The sequence below is a fragment of the Balaenoptera borealis genome (assembly GCF_965194805.1).
Source record: "Balaenoptera borealis genome assembly, chromosome: 2".
Taxonomy (NCBI): domain Eukaryota; kingdom Metazoa; phylum Chordata; class Mammalia; order Artiodactyla; family Balaenopteridae; genus Balaenoptera; species Balaenoptera borealis.
Window position 1 is genome coordinate 84555018 of NC_138867.1, and position 20270 is coordinate 84575287.

The 20270-nt window shown below is 35.8% G+C and overlaps 1 protein-coding gene across 1 annotated transcript in view; it reads right to left on the bottom strand.

Annotated features, from left to right (window-relative positions):
• SLCO6A1 (solute carrier organic anion transporter family member 6A1) overlaps window positions 1-20270 on the bottom strand; it is a 96700-nt gene that overhangs the window by 23455 nt on the left and 52975 nt on the right. Inside the window, exon 6 of the mRNA XM_082380429.1 lies at window positions 3402-3555. Within this exon, the coding sequence (XP_082236555.1) occupies window positions 3402-3555 (154 nt within the window). The remainder of the gene's footprint in view (window positions 1-3401; window positions 3556-20270) is intronic.

The following is a 20270-nucleotide window of genomic DNA, read 5'->3' on the forward strand; positions in this document are numbered from 1 at the left end:
TGTAGTCTGCTGTTAGGCAGAATATTAAGATGGCACCTGGGCTTCCCTGGTGGTGCAGTGGTTGAGAAACTTCCTGCTAATGCAGGGAACACGGGTTCGAGCCCTGGTCTGGGAAGATCCCACATGCTGCGGAGCAACTAGGCCCGTGAGCCACAACTGCTGAGCCTGCGTGTCTGGAGCCTGTGCTCCGCAACAGAAGAGGCCGCGACAGTGAGAGGCCCACACACCACGATGAAGAGTGGCCCCCGCTCACCACAACTAGAGAAAGCCCTCGCACAGAAACGAAGACCCAACACAGCCAAAAATAAAAATAAATAAATAAAAACATGTCAATTCATTAAAAAAAAAACAGATGGCACCTAAGATTCCCACCCTGTTATTTTATAAACCTGCAAAATCCCTAGATTGATGTGAATTGGTGGATTTTAATCCCCTTACTAAGTTATGTTACATGGCATAACTGACTTTAAGAAACAGAGGTAAACTTCACCTAATTAGATAATATATAAAAGGAACTGAGCTTTTCCTGAAGTCAGAGATTCAAAGCATGTCATAAGGGAGATTCTGTTGCTAGCTTTGAAGATGGAAGGAGTCATGTGGCAAAGAATGGGGGTGGCCTCTAAGAGCTAAAATTGGCCCTCAGCAGACAGCTACCAAGGAAATAGGGGCTTCATTTTTTACAGCCCAATGGAACTGAATTTGGCCCAAAATCTGAATGACCTTGGAAGTAGATTTTTTCCCAGAGCCTCCAGAAAGGAATGTATTTCAGCCAACACCCTGATTTCAGTCTGTGAGACTCCGAGCAGAGGAACCAGCAATGCCATATCTAGACTTCTGACCTGTGAGCTAATAAATAGGTATTATTTAAAGACACTAAGGCTGTAGTAGTTTGTTATGCAGCAATATTAAACTAATATTTGGTGCCTCCTCCACAACCAATAAAAGAGGAGAAAGTGAGGGAGAAATAATAGCTGAGAATTTTCCAACTGATAGACATAAATCCACGGACTAAAGATATTCTGTGAAACCCTAGCAAAATAAATATAATGAAAACCGCATCCAGGCATATCAAAGTAAAATTGCTAAAAGTCAAAAAAAAAGAGAAAATCTTAAAAGCAGCTAAGCAGCCAGAGACATAAAGACAATATAATGACATCTTTCAAACGCCGGGGCACGGTCAGGGGGTGGGGTGGCGGGCGGGCATCACTGCCAATACAGAATTCCATACCAAGTGAAAACAGTTTTTCTTTTCAGAAATGAGAGTGAAATATGGTTCTTAAGGAAAAAAAAAAAAAATCTCATATGAAAACATGGAAATGCAAGGAAGTGGGTAAATATAAGTGCATATTGACTGTGCAAAAAACAACAATAACAGTATGTGTCCTTTAAAATATATGGAGAAATAAAATATATGACAAAAATAACACAAAGGTGGGAAATCAGTAAATGAAGTTAAAATATTCTAGGGATGTTTCAACTGGAAGAGATCCTGAAGCCTGGCTTCTTGTAATCCTTAATGCTTTGGACGAGACTGACTTCCCTTCTCTATAGATATGTAGAATGAGGCTCCTGTTGGACTACAGCAGTCTCTGGAAGAAAACCCCTGATACTGTTATTTTATACTGAAAGCCATATCAGCTGCTGAAAAGAGCTAGTCCTAGTGAGAAGATCATGAAGAAAAGCCCAAGATTTCTTTCATATCTGTATAAGGAAATTTGAAGATCTTGATAGCATGGATAAGAATATGTGGGTCTCAATGAGGCAAAACACTTGGAATATTATCAACATGAAGATGCAGGTATCTATTTTCAGTTTTGGTAAAGCTGTGATTTTCTATAGAAACTTAGGAATCTTCAAAGGTGTAGTATTTCCTACCACTCCTCTTGTAAACTTTTGCATAAGTGTAATTGAAGAGCACTCAATTCTAATACATTTGACCCTTATATTTTGAATACGAACATTTAATCAGAATTATTTCAAAGTTGACATATTTTCATTGAAAAAAATTTTCCAGAGGGAATTCCATTAACACAATTTAGACACAATAATTTTTTGTATATGGTATTTCTCTAATTTTCATTTTGTTGAAATTATTTTTACTGGCATCAGTTCTTTCCCATTTGAAATTAATGTATATTTTATCCATTAATTGGTTTCATCTGTATCAAATTGTACTAATCATAACTTCTGCTATTGTCAGTTTTCCTTCAGAGCCATTATTTCTTTCAAGGCTAATTGTCCTGGGTAATTCGTAACAGATCTAATTTTTGTCAAAAATATTTTATTCTTTCAAATTTTATTCAGCATCAAATGTTATCACACAGTTTGAGTCACTATTTTGTGAATTATTTCATTATTCATTATTAATTATTCCTTAGAGAAATGAAAGGAAATTATAAAGCTTTTTATGAAATAGAAACAATTCCCTAAAAGGGATTCCCCAGAAAAAGAAAGATGGGTTGGAGCTATATAGTGGCTGGCATTTTTAGCTCTTGAATATCCCATGGATCAAAACACCAAGGTCAAGCAGTTCTGCTTTATTCTGTGGTGACAACATGAGATTTAAAAAATCATTTACTTGTCAAAATAAAATGGAGGAGAGGAAGTAAACAGGAGCGTAAATTAAGATTTTCCATAAGTTAATAAATTGTTGAGGATGGGTAACTAACATATGGGAGTTCATTTTGGTTTTCTATTACATTTAAAGTTTCCCACAGTAATATATTTTAAAGATTTTAAATATCATTTAAAATATATTTTAAAATATATAAATCATTTAAAACATGTAATAGTTTTTAAAATATATAATACATATAAATAACCATTTTAAATTTAAAAATTTTAAAGAATCATTTTAAACATTTAAGAAGAAAGATTTTTTAAAGGGTATATAATCTTTTTAATATTAATATTCAATTAAAAACTGAAGATATATTGTTAAATAGTAGGCCAGTGAAAATATGACAACGAGGAACTAAAGTTGGTCAGGCATGCTAATATACTGTAATAAAATGATCTGTGTGTAACAGGAAAAAGAATATTGTTATGTACGTACTAATAAATAAAGTACTAATAAAGTACTTCATTGCCTGCTAAGGAAGATGCTATAACACCCATGGGTCAGGAAATATCCTCTTTGTTGCTCTCTTCCCCTCGCAAAGACTAGACAAAGAGAGGGGAGGGAGGAACACAGAATTTTTAAAACCTGGGTCCCTACTTCACTCCCAGTTCTCACAAGTCCTATGTATTGTGATCACATGAAGCCATAATTTAAGAAAAATTTAAGAAAGGGGAAAATAAGAGGGGGAAACGATTTTATAGAGAGCAGGAGTAAAATATAAACATCATCTATAAGTTGCACTTCTTAATGGAGAGGAGGAAGCAGAGAAAAAGATAATTACCTTGTGATTCTTTAATGTTTTAGAATATGTACAACCTGCAAAGCAAGGAGAAAAATATCCAATATCATTTCTTCCACATGTAGCAGAATAAAATGAAGATGAGCATTTACAATGAGAATTGCAAGGAGCTGTCAGGTTTCCCAACTGCCCTGTTCTGTAAGAGAAGAGATTGAATGTAATTATAATACAACTGTATTATCCTTATTAATGTATACACAAAGATATCAATGAGATCAATAAAATATGATTATTCAAATAATTTTAACAGATTTAGGTATAACAGATATATAATAAACTGTACATTTTTAAAGCATACAATCTGCATACACTTGTGAAACCATCACTGCAATCATGTTAACAAACATAATCATCACCCCCAATAGTTCCCTCATGCTCCTTTGTAATTCCTCCACCCCCTGGCATCTGCTGATCTACTTTCTGAAACTGTTCATTAGTTGGAATTTCATAGTGCACTAGGTGCACTTTCTTTGTCTGGCTTCTTTCATGCAGCTGGTCTTTACATGGTCTTTGTATGGTCATATGCTTCCATGTCTCTTGGATAAATATTAAGGAGTAGAATGTTTGGATCATATGGTAGGTGTTCATTTAACTTTTTAAGAAACTGTCAAACAGTTTTCCAAAGTGATTGTGCTATTTTGCATTCTCACACGCAGTGTGTAAGATTTCAACTGCTTTCTATATTCCTTGCCAACACTTGGAATAGTCAGTCTTTTTAATTTTAGACATTCTAACAAGGACACAGTAACTTCATATTGTGGTTTTTAATACGTATTTCCCTAATGACTGATGCTGGACATCTTTCCATGTGCTTATTTTCCATCTGTATCTATTATTTGGTTAAATATCTGTTTAAATCTTTTGCCCATTTTTGTGCATATTACTAAGCATTGAAAGTTCTTTATATGTTTTAGAATCTAAGTTCTTTGTTAGATTTATGATTTTCAAATATCTTCTCACAGTCTATGGCTTGTTTCTGCATTACCTTAATGGGATCTTTCAAAGAGCAGATGCTTTTTATTTTAATGAAGTCCAATTTATCAATACATTTCTTTATGTATCACATATTTGGTGTCATAACTAAGAAATCTTTGCTGAACCCAAGTTCACATAAATTTTCCTCATATTCCTGGAATTTTATATTTCACAATTACATCTACAATCCATTTTGAATTAATTATTTACATGGTATAAGATATGGATCAAAGTTTGTTTAAACATAGATATCTAATTGATCCAGCATCATTTGTTAAAATGACTGTATGTTCTCTGCTAAATTGCATATGCACCCTATCAAAAATCAATTATCTATATATGTGTGTGCTTACTTTTGGACTCTCCGTTCTGTTTCACTGACTTATTGGTCTATATTTACACCAATACTACTTTCTTGATTATTGTAGCTTTATAATAAGTCTTGAAATCAAATAGTGTTAGTCCTCCATGTTTGTTCTTTAGAATTGTTTGTGGTTTTTCTAGATCCTTTGCATAACTATATGAATTTAAAAGTCATTTTTCCAATATCTAAAAACAAAAGCTTGCTGGGATTTTGATTGTGATTACATCACATACATACATCAATTTGGGGAGGATTAACATCTTAAAGATACTGAGTTTTGTAACCCAAAAATATGGGCTATCTCTTCATTTAAAAATTTAGGTCTCTAATTACTGTCAGCAATGTTTTACAGTAATCAGTGCATAGGGCTTTTACATCTTTATCATATTTATCCTTAAGAATTTCTTTTTCTTGATACTATTGTTAATGGTATTGTTGTTTAATATCAATTTCAAGTTGTTTGTAGGTAGTATATAAAATGCCATAGAGTCTTATATATTAATCTTTTCTTCTACAGTATTTCTTTTTGTTTGATAGTATTAACATTATTTTTTAAGTTTTTTCCAGAATTTATTGAGATATAATTGACACAGCACTGTATAAGTTTAAGATGTACAGCATAATTATTAGACTTACATACATCATGAAATGATTATCACAATAAGTTTAGTGAACAACCATCATCTCATATCAAAACAAAATTAAAGAGAAAAAATGTTTTCCTTGTAATGAAACTCTTAGAATTTACCCTCTTAACAACTTTCATGTATGACATACAGCAGTATTAATTATATTTGTCATGTTGTACATTACTTCCTTAGTACTTATTTACCTTATAACTGGTAGTTTGTGCATTTCGACTGCCTTCATTCAATTCCCGATCCCTTAACCCTCTGCCTTTGTTAACCACAAATCTGATCTCTTTTTCTATGAGTTAGTTGGTTGGTTGGTTGGTTTTAACATCTTTATTAGAGTATAATTTACAATGGTGTGTTAGTTTCTGCTTTATAACAAAGTCAATCAGCTATACATACACATATATCCCCATATCTCCTCCCTTTTGTGTCTCCCTCCCACCCTCCCTATCCCGCCCCTCTAGGTGGTCACAAAGCACTGAGGTAATCTCCCTGTGCTATGTGCCTGCTTCCCATTAGCTATCTATTTTACATTTGGCAGTGTATATATGTCCATGCCACTCTCTCACTTTGTCCCAGCTTACCCTTCTCCCTCCCAATGTCCTCAAGTCCATTCTCTACGTCTGTGTCTTTATTCCTGTCCTGGTTCTTCAGAACCTTCTTTTATTTTTTTTTAAGATTCCATATATATGTGTTAGCATACGGTATTTGTTTTTCTCTTTCTGACTTACTTCACTCTGTATGACAGATTCTAGCTCCATCCACCTCACTACAAATAACTCAGTTTCATTTCTTTTTATGGCTGAGTAATATTCCATTGTTTATATGTGCCATATCTTCTTTATCCATTCATCTGTCGATGGACACTTAGGTTGCTTCCATGTCCTGGCTATTGTAAATAGTGCTGCAATGAACATTGCGGTGCATAACTCTTTTTGAATTATGGTTTTCTCAGGGTATGTGTCCAGAAGCGGGATTGCTGGGTCGTATTGTAGTTCTATATTTAGTTTTTTAAGGAACCGCCATACTGTTCTCCATAGTGGCTGTATCAATTTACATTCCCACCAACAGTGCAAGAGGGTCCCTTTTCTCCACACCCTCTCCAGCATTTATTGTTTGTAGATTTTTTGATGATGGCCATTCTGACCGGTGTGAGGTGATACCTCATTGTAGTTTTGATTTGCATTTCTCTAATGATTAATGATTTGAGCATTCTTTCATATGTTTGTTGGCAATCTGTATATCTTCTTTGGAGAAATGTCTATTTAGGTCTTCTGCCCATTTTTGGGTTGGGTTGTTTGCTTTTTTGATATTGAGCTGCATGAGTTGCTTGTAAATTTGGGAGATTAATCCCTTGTCAGTTGCTTCATTTGCAAATATTTTTCTCCCATTCTGAGGGTTGTCTTTTCGTCTTGTTTATGGTTTCCTTTGCTGTGCAAAAGCTTTGAAGTTTCATTAGGTCCCATTTGTTTATTTTTGGTTTTATTTCCATTTCTCTAGGAGGTGGGTCAAAAAGGATCTTGCTGTGATTTATGTCATAGAGTGTTCTACCTATGTTTTCCTCTAAGAGTTTGATAGTGTCTGGCCTTACATTTAGATCTTTAATCCATTTTGAGTTTGTGTATGGTGTTAGGGAGTGTTCTAATTTCATTCTTTTACATGTAGCTGTCCAGTTTTCCCAGCACCACTTATTGAAGAGACTGTCTTTTCTCCATTGTATATTCTTGCCACCTTTATCAAAAATAAGGTGACCATATGTGTGTGGGTTTATCTCTGGGCTTTCTATCCTGTTCCATTGATCTATATTTCTGTTTTTGTGCCAGTACCATACTGTCTTGATTACTGTAGCTTTGTATCATAGTCTGAAGTCAGGGAGCCTGATTCCTCCAGCTCCGTTTTTCTTTCTCAAGATTGCTTTGGCTCTTCAGGGTCTTTTGTGTTTCATTACAAATTGTGAAATTTTTTGTTCTAGTTCTGTGAAAAATGCCCGTGGTAGTTTGATAGGGATTGCATTGAATCTGTAGATTGCTTTGGGTAGTAGAGTCATTTTCACAATGTTGATTCTTCCAATCCAAGAACATGGTATATCTCTCCATCTATTTGTATCATCTTTTATTTCTTTCATCAGTGTCTTATAATTTTCTGCATACAGGTCTTTTGTCTCCTTAGGTAGGTTTATTCCTAGATAATTTATTCTTTTTGTTGCAGTGGTAAATGGGAGTTTTTTCTTAATTTCACTTTCAGATTTTTCATCATTAGTGTATTGAATGCAAGAGATTTCTGTGCATTAATTTTGTATCCTGCTACTTTACCAAATTCATTGATTAGCTCTAGTATTTTTCTGGTAGCATCTTTAGGATTCTTTATGTATAGTATCATGTCATCTGAAAACAGTGACAGCCTTACTCTTCTTTTCTGATTTGGATTCCTTTTATTTCTTTTTCTTCCCAGATTGCTGTGGCTAAAACTTCCAAAACTATGTTGCATCATAGTGGTGAGAGTGGGCAACCTTGTCTTGTTCCTGATCTTAGTGGAAATGGTTTCAGTTTTTCACCATTGAGGACGATGTTGGCTGTGGGTTTGTCATATATGGCCTTTATTATGTTGAGGAAAGTTCCCTCTATGCCTACTTTCTGCAGGGTTTTTATCATAAATGGGTGTTGAATTTTGTCAGAAGCTTTCTCTGCATCTATTCAGATGATCATATGGTTTTCCTCCTTCAATTTGTTAATATGGTGTGTCACATTGATTGATTTGCATATATTGAAGAATCCTTGCATTCCTGGGATAAACCCCACTTCATCATGGTGTATGATCCTTGTTAAACGTTTCTTGTATTTTCTCCATTTTATTTCCAAGATTTTGGATCATCTTTAGTATTATTATTCTGAATTCTTTTTCAGGTAGACTGCCTATTTCCTCTTCATTTGTTAGGTCTGGTGGGTTTTTGCCTTGCTCCTTCATCTGCTGTGTGTTTCTCTGTCTTCTCATTTTGCTTAACTTACTGTGTTTGGGGTCTCCTTTTCACAGGCTGCAGGTTCGTAGTTCCCGTTGTTTTTGGTGTCTGTCCCCAGTGGCTAAGCTTGGTTCAGTGGGTTGTGCAGGCTTCCTGGTGGAAGGGAGTAGTGCCTGTGTTCTGGTGGATGAGGCTGGATCTTGTCTTTCTGGTGGGCAGGTCCACGTCTGGTGGTGTGTTTTGGGGTGTCTGTGACGTTCTTATGATTTTAGGCAGCCTCTCTGCTACTGGATGGAATTGTGCTCCTTTCTTGCTAGGTGTTTGGCATAGGGTGTCCAGCACTGTAGCTTGCTGGTCATTGAGTGGAGCTGGGTCTTGGCGTTGAGATGGAGATCTGTGGGAGATTTTTGCCGTTTGATATTACGTGGAGCTGGGAGTTCTCTTGTGGACCAGTGTGCTGAACTTGGCTCTCCCACCTCAGAGGCACAGGCCTGATGCCTGGCTGGAGCACCAAGGGCCTGTCCTCCACATGGCTCAGAAAAAAAGGGAGGAAAAAAAAGAAAGAAAGAAGAAGATACAATAAAATAAAATAAAGTTATTAAAATAAAAATAAAAAATAATGATTTACTAAGCAAAAAATTTTTAAAGTAATAAAAAAACCCCAAAAACGGAGAGACAGAACCCTAGGACAAATGGTAAAAGCAAAGCTATACAGACAAAATCACACACAGAAGCATACATATACACACTCAGAAAAAGAGAAAAAGGGGAAAAAAATATATATATCATTGCTCCCAAAGTCCACCTCCTAAATTTGGGATGATTCGTTGTCTATTCTGGTATTCCACAGATGCAGGGTACATGAAGTTGTTTGTGGAGATTTAATCCGCTGCTCCTGAGGCTGCTGGGAGAGATTTCCCTTTCTCTTCTTTGTCGCACAGCTCCTGGGGTTCAGCTTTGGATTTGGACCCGCCTCTGCGTGTAGGTCGCCTGAGGGCGTCTGTTCTTCGCTCAGACACGACAGGGTTAAAGGAGCAGCTGATTAAGGGGTTCTGGCTCACTCAGGCCGGGGTGAGGGACGGGTAGGGAATGCGGGGCGAGCCTGCGGCGGCAGAGGCCAGCATGACATTGCACCAGCCTGAGGCGCGCCGTCTGTTCTCCCGGGGAAGTTGTCCCTGGATCACGGGACACTGGCAGTGGCGGGCTGCACAGGCTCCCGGGAGGGGAGGTGTGGATAGTGACCTGTGATTGCACACCGGCTTCTTGGTGGCTGCAGCAGCAGCCTGAGTGTCCCATGCTCGTCTCTGGGGTCCGCGCGGATAGCCACAGCTCACGCCCGTCTCTGGAGCTGTTTTTAGCAGCGCTCTTAATCTTCTCTCCTCACACACCAGGAAACAAGGAGGCAAGAAAGAGTCTCTTGCCTCTTTGGCAGTTCCAGACCTTTTCCCTGACTCCCTCCCAGCTAGCCGTGGCGCACCTAGCCCCCTTCGGGCTGTGTTCACGCAGCCAACCCCAGTCCTCTCCCTTGGGTCTGACCTCCGAAGCCTGAGCCTCAGCTCCCAGCCCCCGCTCGCCCCGGCGGGTGAGCAGACAAGCCTCTCGGGCTGGTGAGTGCTGGTCGGCGCCGAGCCTCTGTGCGGGAATCTCTCCGCTTTGCCCTCCGCACCCCTGTGGCTGCGCTCTCCTCCGTGGCTCCGAAGCTTCCCCCCTCCGCCACCCGCAGTCTCCACCCACGAAGGGCCTTCCTAGTGCGTGGAAACCTTTCCTCCTTCACAGCTCCCTCCCACTGGTGCAGGTTCCGTCCCTATTCTTTTGTCTCTGTTTTTTCTTTTTTCTTTTGCCCTTCCCAGGTACATGAGGAGTTTCTTGCCTTTTGGGAGGTCTGAGGTCTTCTGTCAGCATTCAGTAGGTGTTCTGCAGTTGTTCCACATGTAGATGTATTTCTGATATATTTGTGGGAAGGAAGGTGATCTCCACATCTTCCCCTTCTGCCATCTTGAAGCTCCTCCCTGGGGATTGTTTTTATGGTCTTTTTTGTTCCTTTCTCTTCCTTTGTTCTCTTCCCTTGTGATTTGATGACTATCTTTAATGTTATGTCTACAACTTTAATGTTAATGTCTCGATTCCTTTTTTCCGTGTGTGTGTAACTAATAGATTTTTGATTTGTAGTTACCGTGAGGTAGGTATACACACACACACACATCATTATTTTATGTTATTTATCTAAGTTCAAACACATTTTAACAATCCCGCATTTTTGCTGCACCCACGTTTCCTGTTTTTGACCTAGTTTACATCTTTTCGTGTATCTTTTAACTACTTATTGCAGATAGATATAATTTTACTACTTTTGTCTTTTAGTCTTCCTACTAACTTTATATGTGGTTGATTTACTGTCTTTCCTTCATATTGCTGTTACCAATGAGTTTTTTCCTTCTATTATTTTCATATTTCTAGTAATGGCCTTTTCTTTTTCAGTTAGAGTAGTCCTTTTAATATTTCTTGTAAAGCTGGTTTGGTGGTGCTGAAGAATTTTAGCTTTTGCTTATCTAACTTTTTATCTCTCCATCAAATCTGAATAAAAGGCTTGCTTGGTAGAGTATTCTTGTTTGTAAGTTTTTTCCCTTTCATCACTCTAAATACTTCATGACACTCCCTTCTGGACTACAGAGTTTCTGCTGAAAAGTCAGTTGATAGCCTTATGGGAATTAACAATATTATTTTTAATATTGATTTCTGCATTTGTAGTTAGCATATAGAAATACCATAGATTCTTGTAGGTTGACTTGATCTTACAAACTTGCTAAACTCATTTTATTAGTTATAGTGTTTTTTGGATTTTCTACATAGACAATGGTGTTGACTTCAAATAAACACAGTTTTGCTTCTACTTTTGCTATTGTAATGCCTTTTGTTTATTTTTCTTACATTATTGTACAGCTAGAACCTTTAGAACAATGTTAATATAGAAGTATTAAAAACAGATATCCTTGTATTTTTGGTTAGTCAATGTTTCATCGTCTTAGTCTGCTCAAGCCACTATAATAAAATATCATAGATTGCGTGGCTTAAACAACAGACATTTATTTCTCACTATTCTGGAAGCTATGTCCAGGTCAGGGTGCAGGCAGCTTTGGTGTCTGGTGTGGGCTGTCTTCCTGGATTGCAGAACATCACCTTCTCATTGTTATCCTCACACAGTCGATAGAGGGAAAGCTTTGGTCTCTTCCTCTTCTTAGAAGGACATTAATCCCATCATGGGGTGTCCACCCTCATGATCTTACCTAACCCTAATTATCTCTTAAAGGCTCCATCTCATAATACTATCATATTGGGGATTAGGGCTTCAACATATGAATCTGGAAGGAGGGGGAAACACAAACATGCAGTCTATAATCATCACTAAGTATGAAGTTAGCTGTACATTTTCATAGAATCCCTTCCATTATTAGTTTTCTACTTGATCAGGAATAGATGTTGCACTTTATCAAGCATTTTTGACATCTATTGAGATTATAAATTTTTTTCATTTTTAGTTTATTAATATGGTAGATTATGTATCAATCGATTTTCAACTATTAAACTATCCTTGCATCTCTATATGAATCTTGTTTGATCATAATTTAGTTTCCTTTTAATATACTATTGGATTCCATTTATTAAAGTTCTGTTAAGAATTTTTGCATCTATACTCATGAGTGATATAGGTCTATAGTTTTCCTTTCTTACAATGTCTTTGTCTGGTTTTGAGATCAGGATAATGCAGGTCTCATAGAATGAGTTAGGGAGTATCCATTCCTTTTCAATTTTCTAGAAGAATTTGTGTAAGAACAGATATTTTTTAAATGTTTGGTAGAATTCCCCAGTGAAACCATTTGGGCCTGGAGTTTTCTTTGTGGGAAAGTGTTTAACTACAAATTTGATTTATTTGCTAGATATAAAAATTAGCTATTTCTTCTTAAGTGAGTTTTTTGTCTTTCAAAGGTTTTACCCATTTCATGGTAGCTATTAAATTTATGGGCATAAAGTTGTTCATAATATTAACCTATTATCTTTTTATATTAGTAGAACCTATACTAACAACAGATCTCTAACTCCTGATTTTGGTAATTTTCTCTCTGTACTGGTTTAGCAATTTCATCAATTTTCTCAAAATAACACCTGCGATTTTACTGATTTTCTCCATTGTTTTTCTCATTTCTACTCCACTGATTTCTGTTCTGATCTCAATTGCATGCTTTGTTCTACTTAATTTACAATCAGTCTGCTTTGATGTTTATAGTTTTTTAGGGTAGAAACAAATGTCACTGGTTTGAGACTTTTTTCTTTTCTCATACAGACTTTTAATGCTATACATTTTGCCCTACATACTGCTTTAACAGCATCCCACAAATTTTTTAATGTGTGTTTACATTTTCATTCACTTCAAAATATTTTACAATTTCCCTTTAGGAGAAATTATTTGACCCAAAGTTTATGTAGAAGGTTTTTTCAGTTTCCAGATATCTGGGGCTTTTTCAGAAATCTTTTTTTATTAATTTATTTCTAATTTAATTCCATCATGGTCAGAAATTTTACTTCCATTTTATTATTTGATCCTTTAAATTTACTGAGTTTTATTTCATAGAATATGGTCTATTTTGGTAAGTATTTCATGCATTCTTGAAAAGAAAGCATATTTTCCTTTGTTACATGAAATGTTCTACAAATGTCAATTAGGTCAAGTTGGTTGACAGTGTTATTCAAATCATTTTTATCATCACTGTTTTTTTTTTCTCCCTACTTCTACTAAGAGAGGAATACTGAAATAGCTGACTACACTTGTGAATTTCTACATTTCTCCTTGCAGTGCGTAAGTTTTTGCTCCACATATTTTAAAGCTCTTTCATTAGGTTCCGAATCATTTAGGATTGCTATTAATTTTTGATGAGTTGGCCAATTTATAGTACATAATGACATTATTTTTTCCTGCTAATATTGTTTGCTCTCAAATCTACTTGGTCACTGATATCAGCTTTCTTTTGACTTCTGTTAACATGTTATATCTTTTCCCATCCTTTTACACATAATCTACTTGTGTCTGTATTTGAAGTGCATTTCTTTCATGCGGCATATAGTCTTGCTTTTTTTAAATTAAACTGCAGATTATCTGCCTTTTAACTGAGATACTACAACCATTTGCATTTAATGTGATTACTAATGTGGTTAGGTTTGAATATATCCTCTTTCTATTTGTTTTCTATTTATTCTATCTCTTCTTTGTTCTCTTTTTCCACTTTTCTGCCTACTTTGAGATCAAACAGTTTTGGAAAATTCTATTTTAACTCCTGTGTTGGCTTATTAGCTATGACTCATTGTTTTTTAGTGGTTGCTTCAGGGTTTACACTATACATTTTTACTTAATACAGGCTACCAACATATGATATGATAGCACTTCATGTAAACCCATATTACATGTTAATCTGTTTTAAACAATTGTTTTTAAAGAGATTTAAATAAGAAAAAATGATTTACCTATATAGTTACAATTTCCTTTGCTCTTCTTTGCTTTGTGTAGTTCATATTTTCATCTGGTATTTTTTTTAATGTCCTTTATTGTAAAATTATCCAGTTCAAATCATGCATTGCATTTATTTATTTATTTATTTATTTATTTATTTATTTATTTATTTATTTATTTATGGCCGCACCACACGGCATGTGGAATCTTAGATCCCCGGACCAGGTATCAAACCCGTGACCCCTGCATTGGAAGTGTGGAGTCTTAATCACTGGACTGCCAGGGAAGTCCCTAATCTGGTATTATTTTATTTCAGCTTGAAAGACTTCCTTTAATACTTCATGTAGTATAAGTTTGTTGATTGAATACTATTTACATTTTTAATATCTAAAATTATTTCTCCTTCATTTTTGATAGATATTCTGATTTTGTGTAGAATTACAGGTTGACATTTTTCTTTCAGTACTTTAAAAATAGTTCCACCCTCTTCTTACCTGTATTGCTTTTGATGTAAAATCAACTGTTACCCTTATCTTTGGTCTTTCATATTTAAGGTATGTTTTCCACCTCTCACTACTTTTAATATTTTCACTTTACACTTATTTTGAGCAATTTGATTATTATGTACCATGATGTAATTTTTCTCATGTTTCTTGTACTTAATGTTTGTCTGATTTTTTTAAGTCTGTAGATTTATAGGTCACATGAAATTTTAATGTTTTGGACATCATTTCTTCAGATATTTTTCTTTTCCCAAGATTCTTCCTCTGGGGACTTCAACCATATAAGCACCTTCACATATAGCACCTGAAGTTGTCCAACTCAGTGATGCTTTGTTCATTTTTATTAATTCTCTTTTCTCTGTTTTCTGTTGGATGGTTTTTATTGCTATTGATTTCAAGTTCACTAGTCTTCTGCAATGTCTAATCTATCATTAATCTCATAGAGAGTATTTTTCTCACAAATTCTAGTCTTTACTTCTATATGTTGAATTTGGGTTTTTAAAATTGTCTTCTACTTAACTTTTTTAACATGTGGATTACTGGTATAATAGTCGTGTTAACATTCTTCTCTGATAATTTTAACATACACATCAGTTATGGGTTTGTTTTGATGAATTGAGTTCTTGTTCCTCATTATGGGTTGTGTTTTTCTGCTGACTTGAATTTCTTATAATTTTTAATGGATATTAGGCCTTGTAAATTTCACCATCTTGGAAACTAAATATTTTTGTATTTAGATAAATAAGCTTTGGTCTGGAATGCAGCTAATTTACAGGTAAATGTTTTATCTTTTTGGGCTCTTGCTTCCAAGACTTGATTGGTAGAGCCAGAGTAGTGCTCAGTTTAGAGCTAATTATTACCCACTACTGTGGCAAGATCCTTCTGTATACTGTGTGCTCTGTGATTTTTGAGGTTTTCCAGTCTGATCAGAACAGGTACTAATCCCAACCATGTGTGAGTGGTGAGTACTGTTTCCTTTGATTTTTTTGGTTCCTTAGACTCAGGTACTTTCCTCACATATATGCTAATTAGTACTCTGCTTTACATTTTAGAGCAATCCTCTGCAGATATGTTATGTCTTCTGGTACACTATCCTATGAACTCTAGCTGTATTGGTTTCTCTGGACTCTCAGCTCAAATGCCTCAACTCAGGGAGTCTGCCAGAATTTGTCTGGTTCCCCCTTCCTGTACCATGACCTCAAAACCCTCTTAAGGCAGTAAGCTGGAGGAATTATAAGGCTCACCTTAAATGTTTCCCACCTCTCATGTATCACTGTCCTTCACTGACTGACTCCTCTGTCATGAAAACCACTGTTTCTATTTTTGGTTGGTTTTTATAGTAGGGGAAATGTGTTATTCCATCTTGGCTAAAAGTGGAAGTCCAGAAAAGTTTCTAAATATAAATTTAGAATGAAATCAAAGGGTCTTACTTTACATTATTAATAATTTGAAAAAGTGGCTATATTTCAAAATCATTTTTAAGATTATCATTTTTCATTTATAAACTATATATTTGAACCAATACAGGTAGCATAAACTAATTCTGGATAAAGTGAATGAACTTATTGAAAGAACGTCAAAGAGCTCATAGAATGAGGAAGAAGCCTCAAAAAGTAGATTCTGAAAACCATCAAGAACCCAAAAAAAGGCAAGCAAGATTACATTATAGGACTAATCTTCTTAGCAAGATGTCCCCCATGCCCCCACCCCCAGGACTTAATGCACTGCAGTACTCAGTTTTGCATTGGAGGCTGCAGGTAATCTCTCACTGACCATGGGCTTTTTTGTTACTTTCTCAAAAATCAAAATCTTAAGGGAGCAGTCCAATCATATGAGCCTAACTCATATACTTGTTGATGTAAGGAAGATTAAAAAAGTAGTATTTAACTCCCTTTGGTTGATTTAGATGGAGGCAAGGCCCTGACTTACATGTACACTGAATGAGCCCCAAAAGAAAAGATGATGAATGTTAGGCACCAAAAGGACTAATTTTTTATACATTGTTGCATTTAACTTGCTAACATTTTGTTGAGGCTATTGCATCTAAGTTTATGAGAGATACTGTTCTGTATGATCCATTTTTTTTGTATTGTCTTTGGCTTTGCTATCAAAATAACACTGGCCTCATCAACCAAGTTAGGAAGTATTCCCTCCTCTTCTACTTTCTAGAAGATATTGTGTAGAATCATTGTTAATTCTTTAAATATTTGGTAGAATTCTCCAGTGAAATCATCTGGGCCAGAATATGTTTGGGGGGTACTTTATAAACTGTGGATTCAATTTATTTAATAATTCCTTTTATAACTATTCAAATTATCTCTTTCATATTGGGTGAGTTTTTTCAGTTTTCAAGGATTAGTCCATATTACCTGTCAAATTTTTTTTAATTTATTTTATTTTTATTTATTTATTATCTTTGGCTGTGTTGGGTCTTCGTTGCTGTGTGCGGGCTTTCTCCAGTTGCGGTGAGTGGGGGCCACTCCTCGTTGCGGTGCGCGGGCCTCCCACTGCGGTGGCCTCCGCTGTTGCGGAGCATGGGCTCTAGAGAGTGCGGACTTCAGTAGTTGTGGTGCGTGGGCACAGCAGTTGTGGCTCACGGGCTCCAGAGCACAGGCTCAGCAGCTGTGGTGCATGGGCTCAGTTGCTCTGTGGCATGTGGGATCTTCCCGGACCAGGGATCGAACCTGTGTCCCCCGCACTGGCAGGTGGATTCCCAACCACTGCACCACAAGGGAAGCCCCTACCTGTCAAATTTATGTGTGTGGAGTTATTTTTGGTAGTCCCTTATTATCCTTTAAATATCTCTGGGGATAGTTACTGCCTGTTTCATTCCTGATAATGGTAATTTGTGTTCTCTGCTTTCCTTCTTTGTTAATCTTGCTAGGGATGTGTCAATTTTATTGATCTTTCAAAGAACCAGGTTTTTGTTTGATTGATTTCTGCTTGTATCTATTATTTGCTTCCTTCTGCTTCTTTTGGGTTTATTTTGCTCTTAAATTCTTGAGGTGGGAGCTTAGATTCTTGATACTTTTCCTATTTTTAATTATATGCATTTAGTACTATAAATTTCCCTCTCAATACTGTTTTAGTTTTGTCCCACAATTGTGATATGTGGTATTTTCATTTTCATTCAGGTCAATGTATTTTCTGTTGATTTCTCTTCAGACTTCCTCTTTGACCTACAGATTATTTAGAAGTATGTTATTCAGTTTCCAAGTGTTTAGAGATTGTCTCATTACTTTTCTGTTTTGATTATAGTTTGATTCTGCTGTGGTAGAAAACACACTCTGTATAATTTCAGTCTTTTATACTTTTCAGGTCTGTTTTATAACCCAAAATATGGCTTATTTTGGTGAATAATCCATTTGTATTCAAAAAGAATAGGTATTCTGCTATTGTTGACTGAAGTGTTCCATGAATATAAATTAGTTCAAGTTGATTGTGTTATTCAGTACTTCTTTAACTCCCTTGAGAGGGTAGTAATAAAGTTTCTAGGTATATTTTTGAATTTATCTTCTTTTTCTTTCAGTTTTACTAGATTTTCCCTCTTAGATCTTGAGTCTCTGTTGTTAGCTGCATACACAAGTAGAATTGTTTGTTCTTTGTAAATTGACCATTTCATAATTTGTAATGTCTCTTTATCCCTATAATTTTGTTGATTCTGAAGTCTGATATTAATATATTTATTTCAGCTTTCTTTTATTTAGCATTTGTATGTTATAATTTTTTCATCTTTTTACTTTTAAACTACATGTCATTATTTATCGTAGGTTTCACGTAGACTGAATTTAGCTTGGGATTACTTTTTAAAATAATCTGACAATTGCTGCCTTTGAATAGGTAGGTTTAGATTAGGGATCAATGAATATTTTCTGTAAGGGGCCAGATAGCAAATATTTAGGCTTTACAAACCTTGTACTGTCTGTTGTATATTCGCAGGCATCTGGAAGCTGACTGTGATCCTCCCCAGAGACTGGGGAAGACATCAGACACCACCTTTGCCTTCTCACTCCAGCCCACTACGAATGGCAAGTCCTCCTGGAAGGAGCACGTACATATGTCTGGCACCCCAGCTTTTGTCACTGCTGCCCAAGGAACAGGTCCCTGGATCACTTGGCTCTGACAGCCAGTGAGGCTTGTATTCATGAGTCCCAAAGGACTGTAAACAAAAAAGCAGTTATTAATGGGCACAGGGGCACTCCACTTGCAGCTATACACTCAGGCTTAGTACAGAGGGAGCAGGCAAAAAAAGCCCATCTCCCAGTTTCTCTCTAAAAGCATCCTAACTACGTATTCTCCCCTCTACTGCCTGAGGATCTGGCTTCCAATCTGCCTGTATCTAAGTGCTGGCTGCAATCCTCCCCTTTGGGACACTGACAGGTCTTGGTACGCCCTCAACTACTGGGGGCCACTAAAAACAAAGAAGACAGCCTGAACAATCACAAAGATTTGATAGACAACCAAGAACTCAGGCCTGGTTGATCAATAAGGCTTATCTAGTCATTATAATTATAGATAAGGTTATTGTTATAGATAAAGTTCATCTAGTTATTATAGTTATAAAAATAAATATAACTACAATAATTTGTTTGTAGATACACAAGGTAAAAAGATATAAATTTTAACATCAAAAACATAAAATGCAGGAGGAAAGAAAAATGTAGAGCTTTAGTATGCATTTGAGGTTAAGTTGTTATCACCTTAAAATAGACTGTTATAAATATGTTTTATATAAGCCTCATGGTAACCACAAAACAAAAACCTATAGAAAATACACAAAAGATAAAGAGAACGGAACCTAAGCACTAAAGAAAATCATCAAATCACAAAGGAAGAGCAAGAGAAGGAGGAAACACAGGAACAACAAAATAGCCAGAAAACAATTAACAAAATGGCAATAAGTACATACCTGTCAATAATCACTTTAAATGTAAATAGACTAAATTCCCCAATTAAAAGACATAGAGTATCTGAATGGATTAAAATAACAAGCCCCATATATATATATGCCCCATAAAAGAGACTCACTTCAGATGTAAGGACACACAGACTGAAAGTAAAGCGATGGAAAAATATATTACATAGAAATGGAAACCAAAAGAAAGCTGGGATAGCTATACTTATATCAGACAAAACAGACTTTAAGACAAAGACTGCAAGAAGAGACAAAAAAGGTCATTTTATAATGAAAAGGGATCATTCCAACAAGGAGATATAACACTTGTAAATATTTATGCACCCAACACAGGAACACCTAAACATATGAAGCAAATATTAACAGACCTACAGGGAGAAATAGACAGCAACACAATAATACTAGAGGACTTTGATGTCCCACTTTCAGCAATGGATAAAACATCCAGGCAGAAAATTAATAAGGAAACATTGAACTTAAACTCCAGGTTAGAACAGACAGACTTAACAGACACTTACAGGACATTCCATCCAACAGCAGAAGAATACACATGTTTCTCACATGCACATGAAATATTCTCCAGTGTAGATCATATATTACATGACAAAACAAGTCTTCATAAATTTAAGAAGATTGGAATTACATCAAGCATCTTTTCCAACCACAATAGTATTAAACTAGAAATCATTTACAAGAAGAGGACTGGAAAATTCACAAATATGTGAAGATTAAACAACATACCACTAAAAAACCAATTGGTCATAGAATAAATCAAAAGAGAAATGTAAAAATACCTTGAAATAAATAAAAATGAAAATATACCAAAAATTAATGGGACATAGCAAAAGCAATTCTAAGAAGTGGTTCAGCCATTATGGCAAACAGTATGAAGTTTCCTCAAAAAAACTAAAAGTATAACTACCATATGACCTAGCAATTCCACTCCTGGGTATATATCCAAAGAAAACAAAAACACTAATTCGAAACGATACACGCACCCCAA